General features: G+C 44.1%; 1 protein-coding gene across 1 annotated transcript in view; it reads right to left on the bottom strand.

Annotated features, from left to right (window-relative positions):
- Nucleotides 1–12,471, bottom strand: part of SLC35F5 (solute carrier family 35 member F5) — a 1,937,586-nt gene that overhangs the window by 995,635 nt on the left and 929,480 nt on the right. Inside the window, exon 11 of the mRNA XM_044074930.1 lies at nt 6,047–6,098. Coding sequence (XP_043930865.1) covers nt 6,047–6,098 — 52 coding nt within the window. The remainder of the gene's footprint in view (nt 1–6,046; nt 6,099–12,471) is intronic.

Genomic DNA, 12,471 nt, shown 5'->3' with positions numbered 1-12,471 from the left:
ATAACAATGGCCCCTCTCGAGGATAAAATGCCACTTGCACTACTAATTTACAGTACCTAACTCTGTGTATTTTTTTTAACTTTGAGTTGGCACTACATCTTAGAACCTGGCCTCTCACTGTGTGAGGTAAAAGGTCAGCTAGCACACTAACTCCTGAAGATGCTCTTCAATTGCAGGCCAATGGAATAAGAACAAAACTACTCTACTCTTGCTCCAATTATGAAGAATACTATCAATGGAATGGAAAGAGTAAAATACAATACATGCTAATATTATGCAAAGAATAACAGTCTAGCCTTATTGGGGAATGGAAGTCACATGGTGTCTCCAACACTTGTCACTCTCAGTAAAACCCTCAAGAGACTGATGACACATCAAACTGTGCCATTTGTGAGCATTCTGATGAACTCTACAAATTCTACACAAAATTAAACTAAAAAGAAAATATCACTATACATGTTCACTCCAGATTTAAAGACTTAAACAGCCCCCCCCATATTTTCTTTTAACAACGAAATGCAACAGAACAGTGAAATGCACACAGCTTTAGAAAACATAGAACTCTCTTTTTCTATGAAATACAGCAGACGTGCAAAACACAAAAGTACAGTTTTGTACCTACCATAAATGTAGATGTTCGAGTGCTAATATAGCTGCAGTAATCACAGATGGGTTCTCTGCCGTCAGGCGGTCCCTTGGTCGGCCGAATTCCAAAGTCTTGGTCCGGCGTCGGTTGTTGTCGCTTTCTCTTCTGACGTCAGTGAGGCCAGAGTATATAAGACACAGCCGACGCCATGTTCTTCAGTCTTTCTTGCCCCAGATGTCAGGTGCCCCCAGAGGGAAGGCAATACATAAACTATGCTTATATGTATATATATACAAGCAATGCAATATAATCCAAAATAAGTGGTAGCAAGCAAATAAAACATAGCAGGATAACCCAGTCAGGTAGTATGAAGAGGTTGTTAGGCCCCATGCCTTTACCAAGTGGGGAAGGAGGGAGGGAAACCTGTACTGCAGCTGTATTAGCACTCGAACATCTACATTTATGGTAGGTACAAAATTGTACTATGTTCATCGTGCATACAGCTGCAGTAATCACAGATGGGTAGAGTCCCAAAGCTATGCACAGGGTGGTAGGCACTAGGAGGAACTGGGTTGAGCCAGAATGCCCTGCAAAACAGCAGTGGCAAAGCCTGCTCTTGTTCTGGAATATAAAGGCAGGTGGTAGTGTTTTGTGAAGGTATGTACAGAACTCCAAGTGGCTGCCTCCAAAATATCTTTGGTAGGAACTCCTCTGAGGAAGGCTGTAGAGGTAGCTGTGGCCCTGGTGGAGTGTGATCTGATATCTGTAGGAACAGATTTCCCATGATAGGAGTAACAAAACCGTATGCAGTGGCCTATCCACTTTGAAATAGTCTGTTTTGTAACTGGCTTCCCTTGAGCCCCTACAGCATAGGACACAAAGAGTTGTTCTGATTTCCTGAAGGCCTTTGTTTTGTCCAAATAGTAACATAGCTGCCTATGGATGTCTAAGGAGTGTAGCAGCCTTTCCCCTTTGTTTTGAGGATTGGGGTAAAAGGTAGGTAGGTGTATGGCTTGATTTAAAGCTACCCTGGATACCACTTTAGGCATAAATGATGGGTTGGTACGAAGGGAAACCCTGTCCTGATGGAAAATGAGAAAGGGCTGCACCGCCATGAGGGCCTGTAGTTCAGAAACCCTACGAGCTGAAGTGATGGCCAGAAGGAAGGCTGTTTTCCAGGACAAATATTGCAAATCTGTTGAGGCAGCTGGTTCAAAAGGAGGCAATGTTAATTTTTCTAGTATGTAATTAAGATCCCAGGCTGGTATTGGTTGCTTCCTTGGTGGTCTTATATTCTTAGCCCCTCTGAGGAACTGTCGTAAGAGTGGGTGAGAAAATAAAGGAGGATCCATGTTGAATTCTGCAGAAATGGCTGAGGCATGGATTTTTATGGAAGAAAATGAAAGTCCACTGTTCAGCAGCTCCGCTAGGTACTGTAATACCCGAGGCAAGTTGAGTTTTCTAGGGTCCTGGCCTCTTTTCTCATTCCAAGAGCAAAACCGCTTCCATTTTGCGGAGTAAGCTTTTCTAGTAGATGGCCTTCTGGCTTCCAAAATGACATCCTGCACCTCCTTGGAGAATAGGGTCTGTTGTGGTGTTAAGGAATTTTCCATGCAGCGAGATTGAGTGTTTTCAGCTGACTGTGAAGAGTTTTGTAGCTGTGCTGAGTCAGCAGAAGAGGCATTAGAGGCAGGGACCAGGGAGGAGTATGTGTTAGGCTCCTCAGGAGTGGGTACCAGTGTTGCCTTGGCCAATCTGGAGCAATCGGTATCATCTTCGGTTTGTCTGTTCTTGCTTTCAAAAGCACCTTGGGCAGAAGAGGCAGAGGTGGGAATGCGTAAACTGTCCATGCTGTCCAACTGAATGAAAGGGCGTCCACTCTCCAGGCCTTTGGGTGAAAGGCCTTTGAACAAAACTTTTCCAATTGATGATTCCTGTGGGAGGCAAAAAGATCTATGTCTGGCCTCCCCCATGCTTGGATTATTTCTGCAAACACCTGAGGATGTAACTTCCATTCGTGTGGATCTGTCATTTTTCTTCTTAGATTGTCTGCCAGTGTGTTTTCCAATCCTGGCAAGTACTGTGCTTGAAGTTCGATTTGTCTTTCCAGAGCCAAGTTCCAAAGAGTCATGGCTAGTCTGCACAAGGGGTATGAATGTGTTCCTCCTTGTTTGTTTATGTACCACATTACCGTGGTGTTGTCTGTTCTTATCAGTAATTGTCCTGGATGCAGGAAGTCCTTGAAAGCTGTAATTGCATTTATTACTGCTAGCATTTCTTTTTGATTGATGTGAAGGTGCTTCTCTTTTTGGGACCATTTGCCCTGAATGCACCTGTCCGTCATGTGCGCCCCCCAGGTGTAGTCTGAGGCGTCTGTGGTTATGACTTGCTTTGCTTGAGGCTTGCAGAATGGGAGGCCTGTGTTTGCTTGACATGCTTGGGCCCACCATAGAAATTCCTTTTGCAAACATGGAATTATTGGTATTATTGTTTCCAAACTGTGACTGTGTTGAGACCATAGGTTTTTTAGGTACCACTGACGTTTCCTCATATGCAGCTTTGCAAATGGGGTTAAAAGAATGCAAGATGCCATGAATCCCAGAGCCTGCAGGATTTTCCTTGCAGTAAGCCTGGTACTTTTTGCTAGTATTTTGAAGTACTGAGATAGTTGCCCCTGTTTTTCTGGCGTTAGGTAGGCCATCTGGGTGTTTGTGTCCAAGTTGGCACCCAGGAAAGTTATTTTCTGAGATGGTGTTAGCCTTGATTTCTCTTTGTTGATTGTATATCCCAGAGAAAGCAGTAACAGTCTCACATATGCCAGATGTTCCAGAAGTATGTTCTTGCTGTCCGCTTGGATCAGGCAGTCATCCAGATAAGGGTAAATTTGTATCCCGTGAAGTCTGCAGTAGGCAATCACTGATGCCAGGCACTTAGTGAATACTCTGGGCGCAGTAGATAAGCCAAAGGGCAATGCAGAGAATTGATAGTGGATTGAACCTGCAAGAAATCTGAGGTATCTTCTGCAGCTTTGTCTGATTGGGACATGCAGGTATGCCTCCTTGAGGTCCAATATTACCAGCCAAAACTCCTTGCCCAGCATGGGAAGAAGCTGCTGTAATGTGAGCATCTTGAATTTTGGTACGAGTAGAAATGTGTTTAGGATGGATAAGTCCAAAATGGGTCTCCAGTCGGTTCCTTTCCTTGGTACCAGAAAAAGTCTTGAATAAAAACCTTGACCTTGTTGGTGAGTAGGTACCTCTTGAATAGCTCTCATGTTTATGAGCTTTGAAATTTGCAGTTGTGCCTCTGCCCTTTGATTTTGTGGCAGGTTTGGCATGCCTCTCATTTTTGGAAGAGTGTGAAATTGAAATTTGTAGCCTCTGTTTATAATGTCCAGGATCCATTTGTCTGTTGTGACAATATGCCAATTGCTTGCAAATAATGCTAGTTTCCCTCCCAAAGGTGCTGCCAGCTGAGACATGTTTGGCATAGAGATGAGGGAGTCATTGGGTTTGCTTCCTGTATTGTTGTGCACTGTCTTCGCCTCCTCTTGGTGCTGGAGTTTGCCATTGTCGGCCTCTATATGATCCTTGTGATTGCCCTCTGCCCCTTGTGCGTCTGTATCTACTTCTTTGGGGCTTGTCAGTGGCTAGAAAGGACCAGTTTTTTGAAGGCCAATTTCTGCTAAAACGTGGTGGTTGGACCTGTAAGAAGGCTTTGACAGTTTGCATAGATTTGGCTTTTTCTTCCATTTTCCATAGTATCTCCTCAGCATTAGTACCAAACAGCACATCCTTTTGTAAAGGAGCATCTAGAAGTTTAGCTTTCACATGATCAGGTAAATTTTGTTCCCTAAGCCAGACATGTCTGCGAATGACTGATCCTGTAGCCGCCGCTCTACTTGAGGCCTCTAGGGCATCATAACCACATTGTAAGGTGTGTTTACCCACTTGTTCTGCACTATGCATCATATCCTGTAACTCCTTTAAATCTGGTTGTTCAGGTTGAGACATTTTGTTCCTTAATTGTGATAACAGGAACTGTTGATATTTAAGCATATGAAACTGACAATTTAGTGCCCTCATGGCTAGGGTGGCCGAGGTATATACCTTTTTACCCCACCTTTCTAAAGATCTTGATTCCCTTTCTGCAGGAAGTGGATTCTTGGCAGTGGAGGCCTTCAATCCCTTGGGGCCTTGTGAAATGGTTTCAGGGTCAGCATTATGGTTTTTGAAGAGAAATTGGTGAGAGCTGGGTACTCTGTAATACCTATCAGGTTTGACTGGTGCAGGAGGCAGAGAATCCGGGTTAAGACAAGCCTCGGAATAGACATCATCCAGTATTGTCCAAAACAGGGGGTATAGCCAGAGGTCTGTGTTGAGGTAACAAAAGAAATTCCCTAAGTCTTTTCTTGGAATCTGAAAAGTCTTGGCCTTCCCAATGGAAGTGTTCCCTCAAGGTGTGTAAGGTTTCCCCAAAGGAAAAATCCTCAGGGGGGGATACAGACGGAATGGACTGTTCTGCATCCGAATCCTCAAAAGGAGAGTAAGAGTGTTCCTCTGCATCAGAATGTTCTGATAAAATGGATCCCTGATCAGAAGAGGGAGAATCTTCCTCCACTCTGGGTCTCTTGTCTGGAGGGGGTTGAGAACCTCTGATAAGAGTAATTAAATCCTCAGCCATTTTAAGCATCTGTTTTTAGGCATGGGACCTGGAGATGGGCCATGTGCAACAGGCCTCGTGGGATGCCTGGCTGCTTTGGATTTAGTAAAGGCCTTAATTGAAAAAGAAGATGAGGGCCTAAATACACCATGGGTGGAGGTGGACCTATCCACATTAGTAGGCTCAACATTAGCTGAGGCTTCGGTTGTAGTCTGGGAAAGGGCCGAGCACCCAGCGGTCTCGGGTACAGAGGACACCGCCAAAGGAGTGCCGTCGGTAGTCAGGGACTGCAAAGGCGTCTCGCTGAGAACCGGACCACGTGTAGCCTGTTTTGGCGTGGTGTCGGCGGGGACCGCGGGCCTCGCGTGTCGGTCCTTTTCCTTGCGTTTTTTGGATAAAACGGTAGTCGGAGTGTCCGACGACATTTTATAATCAAAAGCTTTACCAAAGTAGTGCTGGGCGAACTCCGCCCGACGCTTAATAGTGCGTTTATTGAAGGTAGCGCAAAAGCGACAGCCCGAGACGTCGTGGTCTGGGCCCAAACAAGGTATGCAGAGGGAATGGAAATCCTTATGCGGTATTTGCTTCCCACAAGAAATACAATTATTAACTTTTTCTGACATCGGTCTGAGGCAAGAAAAGTTTCCCCAACGGGGTACTTAGCTTTAATGAAGACTTCGGTTTCCAAAATATTTGTAATTCAGGAGCTGGCCGACCGGCACTTGCCAACTGCTTCTGCTTCGGGCACCGCGCGGCAAAAAAGACTGAAGAACATGGCGTCGGCTGTGTCTTATATACTCTGGCCTCACTGACGTCAGAAGAGAAAGCAACAACCAACACCGGACCAAGACTTTGGAATTCGGCCGACCGAGGGACCGCCTGACGGCAGAGAACCCATCTGTGATTACTGCAGCTGTATGCACGATGAACATCTGCTGTAGAAAAAATGGCACAATAAGCCTGCATGATATGTAACTGCTTTTTGCCAAGTTGCGGCTAAAAACTGGATGCAAAATTTGAAGTGTAACTGTTAACTTTTTGTTGGGAGAAGGATTGCCAGGCCGCAGCAGGATTTAAAAGGAGAAACAGTGACTGTTCTATGGGAGCAGGGTAGCTATATACACACAAACATACACTATCACACTACCAGGAATAGAAGGATCCTATGCTTATTATTTTCTTCACTACATCATTGAATTTTCCAGAAAAGAAACTGATTTAGTTGAATTCTAAGAAACAAGCCAGGAGGTCAGTATGCAAAAGCCCACTCTTGCTATAAGGTACGCCATACCTCACACCTATGCTCCTTGCATACTGTAGGGCATGAAGGTGACATCCGGATGTACTATCCTCAGAACTGACAGACCCAGTAGGAACACCAGTCCAAGGAAAACCAAGATTCAACCAGTACATCCAGGAGGGAAAAGGACCAGGGGAGGAGGAAGAGAGTGAATACTGCAACTGTGAAGGAAAGGGCATCTACTGTTATGGTAAGATTTTACACAGCTATACCATGTCCTTTCATTCATGTGTTGCAGTATTCTTAACTTCTGGGAGAGTGACAAAGCTCAAGAAGAAACTTGGGATGAGGAAGAATCAGCAGAGCCTTCTAGGAACCCATGAAGGATGGCCCTAGCAAAACCAACATAAGCGGTGGAGATTCCATCCAACTTTGTGCATGCTGAAAGTATGCACAGAAGTCCAGGTAGCTGCTTCAAGAATAGAGTTAGTATCCAGTCCCTTGAAAAAAGCAGCGAAATAAGGCACCACTACAGTAGAATAACCCTTTACAGAAGAAGGAAAGCTCTTACCATGAAGAGTATAACCAAAAGAAATAGCCTTTGAAATCCAAGAAGAAATAGGTTGGTTGGCTACAGCTAAACCTAGGGACCTCGGATGAAACAAAACTGATCAGATTTCCTAACAGACTTAGTCTTATCCAAATAAAATCTGAGTTGTCTGTATACATGTAAAGTTTGCAGAACCCGCTCACTGTCAGATTATGGAACGGGGAAAAAAGTAAGCAAATGAATAGACTGATTAAGTGACCAATCATTAACCACCTTGGATATAAAAAAGAAGGATTAGTATGCAAGGACACCCTGTCCTTATGAAACACCAAAACAGGAGGACAAGCTATAAGGGCTTGAAGCTCAGACACCCATCTGGAAGAAATAAGGGCCAACAAAGGAACAGTCTTCCAAGAGTAATGCTGCAAAAAAGCTGAAGCACCAGGCTCAAATGGAGTTTGAGTTAACTTTTCTAAAACAAAACTAAGATCCCAGGAAGGAGGAACAGGATTCCTGGGAGGTTTAATATGAAGGACACCTTTAAGGAACTGTTTAGCGTCAAATCTAGAAGCTTAAGGAGGAGATAAAGGCAGACAAATGGAGGTAGCTGATAAGTGGGCCTTAATAGAAGAATAGACCAAACCAGCATTGAGCAATTCACACAAATAAGAACCAAAGGAACATCCACAGTAAGTGGATCCAGGTTACGAGAAAGACACCAAACAGAAAACCTCTACATTTGGATTATTACAATTGCCTAGTATTGGGTTTCCTGGCCTCCCCTCCAGGACCCTAGACATGTCCTCAGAAAAACAAAAGTGTCTATGAGGAACCAAAATTCTACCACCCACAGTGTCGGATGAGGAGTGGACAGGTGGGGATGGACGAGAGATCCTTTGTTTTGTGTGAGCAGGCCCACCCTGTGAGTTAACTTGTGATGATTGCCCTTGACTAAATGCAGAAGAGGGAACCAATGTTATATTGGCCAAAAGGGAGTCACCAACAAGAGTGTGGGAGCATCCTATTAAATTTTTAACAGGACTTTTGGAACGAGAGGAAAGGAAGGGAATACATGAAGAAACATCCCCTTCCAAGAAAAAGACAGGGCGTCCACCTTCCACACCAGACGACCTGGGACTCTGGCACAAAACAGAGGAAGCTGTCTGTTCAGAGGGGAGGAAAAAGAGATATACTTGAATACCCCAATGGTGGGCAATGTCCAGAAACACATCCTTGTGAAGCATCCATTCCTAGGATTGAGTTAAGGACTTGCTCAGTGTGTCTGCCACAATGTTTTTACTTGAGAGAATGTAAACTGCTTGAAGAGTCACTTGATACTAGACCGCAAGATCCCATACAAGGAGTGCCAACCGACAAAGAAGGTAAGATCTTGCTCCCCTCTGTTTTACATACCACATCACTGTGGTATTGTCTTGAATACCTTGAGAGATCCTGGGAAGAAAAGAGGATGAAAAGCCTAAGAGCCAACAGAAGAGCTCATCTCTTTGCCACTGATGTGCTCCTCCTGTTGAAGGAGCAACCACACACACATGTACCTTTAGACAGCCAAAAGCTGCTCCCCACTTCATGTCTGAAGCATCTGTGAACAGTTCCTGAGAGGGAAGAGGGGGAGGAAAAGGGAGCCCTGGATTTAGAGAGAACTGCTGGATCGACTAGTGAAGTTTCTTCTTGAGACGAGGAAGAAGAGGAACTACAAAGTTTAGAGGATGTAAACGTTGAAGCCAAACTGTCTTCAAAAACCACTGAAACTTTCTTATGTAGAATTTGGCCAGAGGGAGCATAGCGATAGTAGATGCCATGAATCCCAGAGCTCTCAAACTCCCTGGTTATAATACAGGCCAGAGGAAGGAGATCTTGAAAGGAGTAAATGAAAGTCAAGGCCTTGGGAAGAAGCAGGGATGCCAGCATAAGCACCATCTGAATCCTGCAACCTAGAAAAAATGATACTGAGGAGTCAGAGAAGACTTTTTGAAGTTTATTGTGAACCCAAGACTCCGAAGAAGAGATACGGAAAAATGAAGATTTGAGATACGGAAAAATGAAGATTTCTGCAACAGGATCTCTGGAGAGGAGGCCTGAATCAGCAGGTCATTCAAGTAAGGAAATACATGGACCCCTGAAGCCTGCAGAAAGCAATCATAAGAACAAGGCATTTGGTGAATGCCCTTGGGGCAGTAGAATGGCCAAAGGGTAAAGCAGAGAACTGAAAATGCCAGGAAGCAACAGAGAAACAAAAACTTCCTGAAAAGGGGACAGATCAGAATATAGAGATACATATCCTTGAGATTCAGAAACACCATATAAGCCTGAGGAAGCAAATAAGGAAATAGAGTCTGAAGGGAAAACATGCGAAAAGTGGGCACCTTCAGAAAGGAGCTAAGATGAGAGAGGTCTAGAATTGGTCTCCAAGTACCTTCTTTTCTGGAAACTAGAAATATTCTGCAGTAAAGTTACACCTCTTAAATACTATCCAGAGTCAAAAGGTCTCAAAGTACCTCTGGGAAAACAGGAAGTTGATCCCGAGAAGGCTGAGGAATGCCCATAAAAGGGGACTTCCACACCATGAAATACTGCTGGTGAATAATGGACAGAACTCAAGAATCCTGAGTAAACTGAAGCCAAACAAGAAGAGAGTGACAGAGAAACAGAGAGAGAGAAAGGCAAAGAGAAAGAAGAACGTGGCTGGAAAAAGACAAATAGTCATACAGAACCTGGTTTATCTGGAAAGGAAGACTTTTGAGTCCCTGAAGTCTGAGTAGCCTTAGCAGGAGAAGCCCGCTTGCCACACTTTTTCCCCTTAGTGGGTGGGTGAGATTGCGAACAAAGGCTGGCTTACTGGGGTAGCTTCTCTAAAATTTAATAACAGGAGAAACAAACACATGCTGGAGGTTCCTGTAAGGCCTTACCCTTACCATGAAGTGTCTTAAACCAGCAGCAGCTTCCCCAAACAAGTATTTATTATCAAGAGGGGCATTCAGCAACTTAGCATGGAAATCTTCAGGCAATGGCTGAAACCGAAGCCAAGAATACTTCATCACTTACCAAAAGCAGCAGCCCTAGAAGAGGCATCTGCTGCATCATAACTACACTTGATGAAATGAACCACCGGGGAGGAAGTTTCTGACATGGAAAGATCAAAAGTTTTGCCACCAGAGTCTGAGAGATCAGAAATAACCTGACAGGCTTGAGAAAGAAGAGCCAACACATACCTGGACATATGGGTCTGATACTTAATAGCCCTAAAAGACAAGGTAGCAGAGATGTAAACCTTCTTACCTAGCCACTCCATAGTTCTGCTATCTTTATCAGAAGGCAGTATCTTGGGCAAAGGAAGAAATTGAGAGGGCTTGTCAGAGGCTACAGACACCACTGAGGGGTCAGCAGCAGGACACTTGTACAAAAAGTTACACTCCTCAGGCACCTTATAAAACCTGTCAGGCTTTTTGGGAGCATGGGGCAGAGAATCAGGAGCTTTAGAGGCATTAAAAAATGCATCCAACAAAGCAGCCACAACAGAAGGAATAACACAGAGGGTTTCAGAGATTCCATCTGCAACAAGTCATAGTACCCGCTTATGGATTTCAGAGACCTGAGCACAATCTCATTTAAAAAAATCTATCATCCAGGAGACTGTGTCCCCAAAAGAAATTCCTTTGAAGGGAGTATCAGGACTGTGGGAGTCCTTCTCCTGTGACCCATAGTCCAAAGGAAAAGGAATCTGGGAAAGTGTAAGGAAGGGATTCTGCATCAGAATCTAACTCCTCCTCAGAAAAATCCTGTTCCCTGGGACTTTTAAGGGGAGTAGAGGACCAAGGGGAAGGCTTGAACAGAACACGCCCCCCCCCCCCCCCCCGAGGAGGTTTTAATGCCATTAAAGCATTAAACAAGCCCTGAGTGAAGGCTTGCACCCACTCACTCAGAATCCCTAGGAGCAGGAGAAATATTTTTTTTTTTAGTTTTTTTGTATAATAAGACGTCTCCCCTGTAAAACTTAGACAGCTCTGACCTAGGATGGCATTCAGTAACACTAGTTGGGACTTCTTCCCTAACTAAAATCTGAGGAACACCCCTAGGACACTCAGAAATAATCAACCGTGGTTCCCCCTGACCATTCGAAATGGACATATGCAAAGCCTCACCGGACATGCCGAAAGCCAGACCCTTTGCTAGCCTCAAACCCAGTAGCAGCAGATGAATCTAACAACAAAGCCGGGGAAGCCTGGGTTCTCACTGACCTTGGGAGAAATGTCCAGTGGAGGCTGGAAAGGAGAGTCTGGTCTTGGTTTCTTAACCTTCTTCCCTTGGAGCGGGAAATTCCTTCCATAGTATCCTGAGCGAGATACTCGAGTTACTGATTCGTTAGATACAATGATAGGGAAGACGGCCTACAATGCAGAGTCTTTGGTATGAATGTCTGATATCTCGGAGGTCTAAAACATTGGCTCAGAGTGTATAAGCTTTATTATATGGAATGAAGGGATAGTGACACAGAAGGATGCAGCTATAAAATTGTAAAGTGCTGTGGGAGGGGTACAGTTGATTGAGGATGGTTTTTGACAGTGCATGGATGTTTGCAGAAGTGCACGGTGCTAAGACCGCTTGTAAGTAATGAGCAGAATATTTAGGAAGCTTAGAGCTAGTAGCTAGGGGGCGGTAATTTAATGATGTGAGAAGGAGAAAACCTCAAGGATACACAGTGAGAATGAAAGGTAAGTGGGTCTCTGAACTTGTTTTGGAGATTTGCGCCCATTTTCGGGGACAATTTACCCTTTCACATGATTTACTGAATTGCCTCCTCACTTGAGATTTCAAATGAACAACATACTAGTGATGCAAAAATTTTCATGAAAGAAGACCCACGTTACATTTTCCTTTTCCAGAAGCATAAATAAATTATATTAGTGGGACAGATTTTTGCAATATCAATTACTGTCTGCAATTTTGCACCGTGTGATTCTGTGCTTATATTTTTGCATCATTTTTGCCACAGGTTTTTTAAACTGAGACTTCTGAGTTGTATCTCACAATTATACTAGAAGAGGGGAAGAGTTGTGCACTATTCAGTATTTTAAATTTAATGCTAATTAGGTGCCTGGATTTTTGTCTGAATGTACATGCTTTTCAGGAGTTTTTGTATCTACTTTGAATGTTTGCAGGTTGAGAGGAATGAGGAAAGAAAGGAACCACTTAGAGCTGATCCAGTAGTCGGGGACTTGGGGACAGAGACAGACAGTAATCTTGCCTTTGACTATCATGTGTGTACAGTAGTGAGGAAGTCATTATATGTTGCACAACTTATAAACAAAGGTATGGCATCCAAGACCAAGGAAGTCATTGTTCCACTGTATTTGGCACCTAATCAGGTATATCTAACAATTGGAACATCCACTCATGACTAAAAGAATGCAGGAC

Source organism: Protopterus annectens, chromosome 6.part0 (genome assembly GCF_019279795.1).
Source record: "Protopterus annectens isolate FY-2018-M chromosome 6.part0, PAN1.0, whole genome shotgun sequence".
In the NCBI taxonomy this organism is placed as follows: domain Eukaryota; kingdom Metazoa; phylum Chordata; order Ceratodontiformes; family Protopteridae; genus Protopterus; species Protopterus annectens.
The sequence above is the reverse complement of the archived record's forward strand: the minus strand, read 5'-3'. Positions and strand labels throughout refer to the sequence as shown.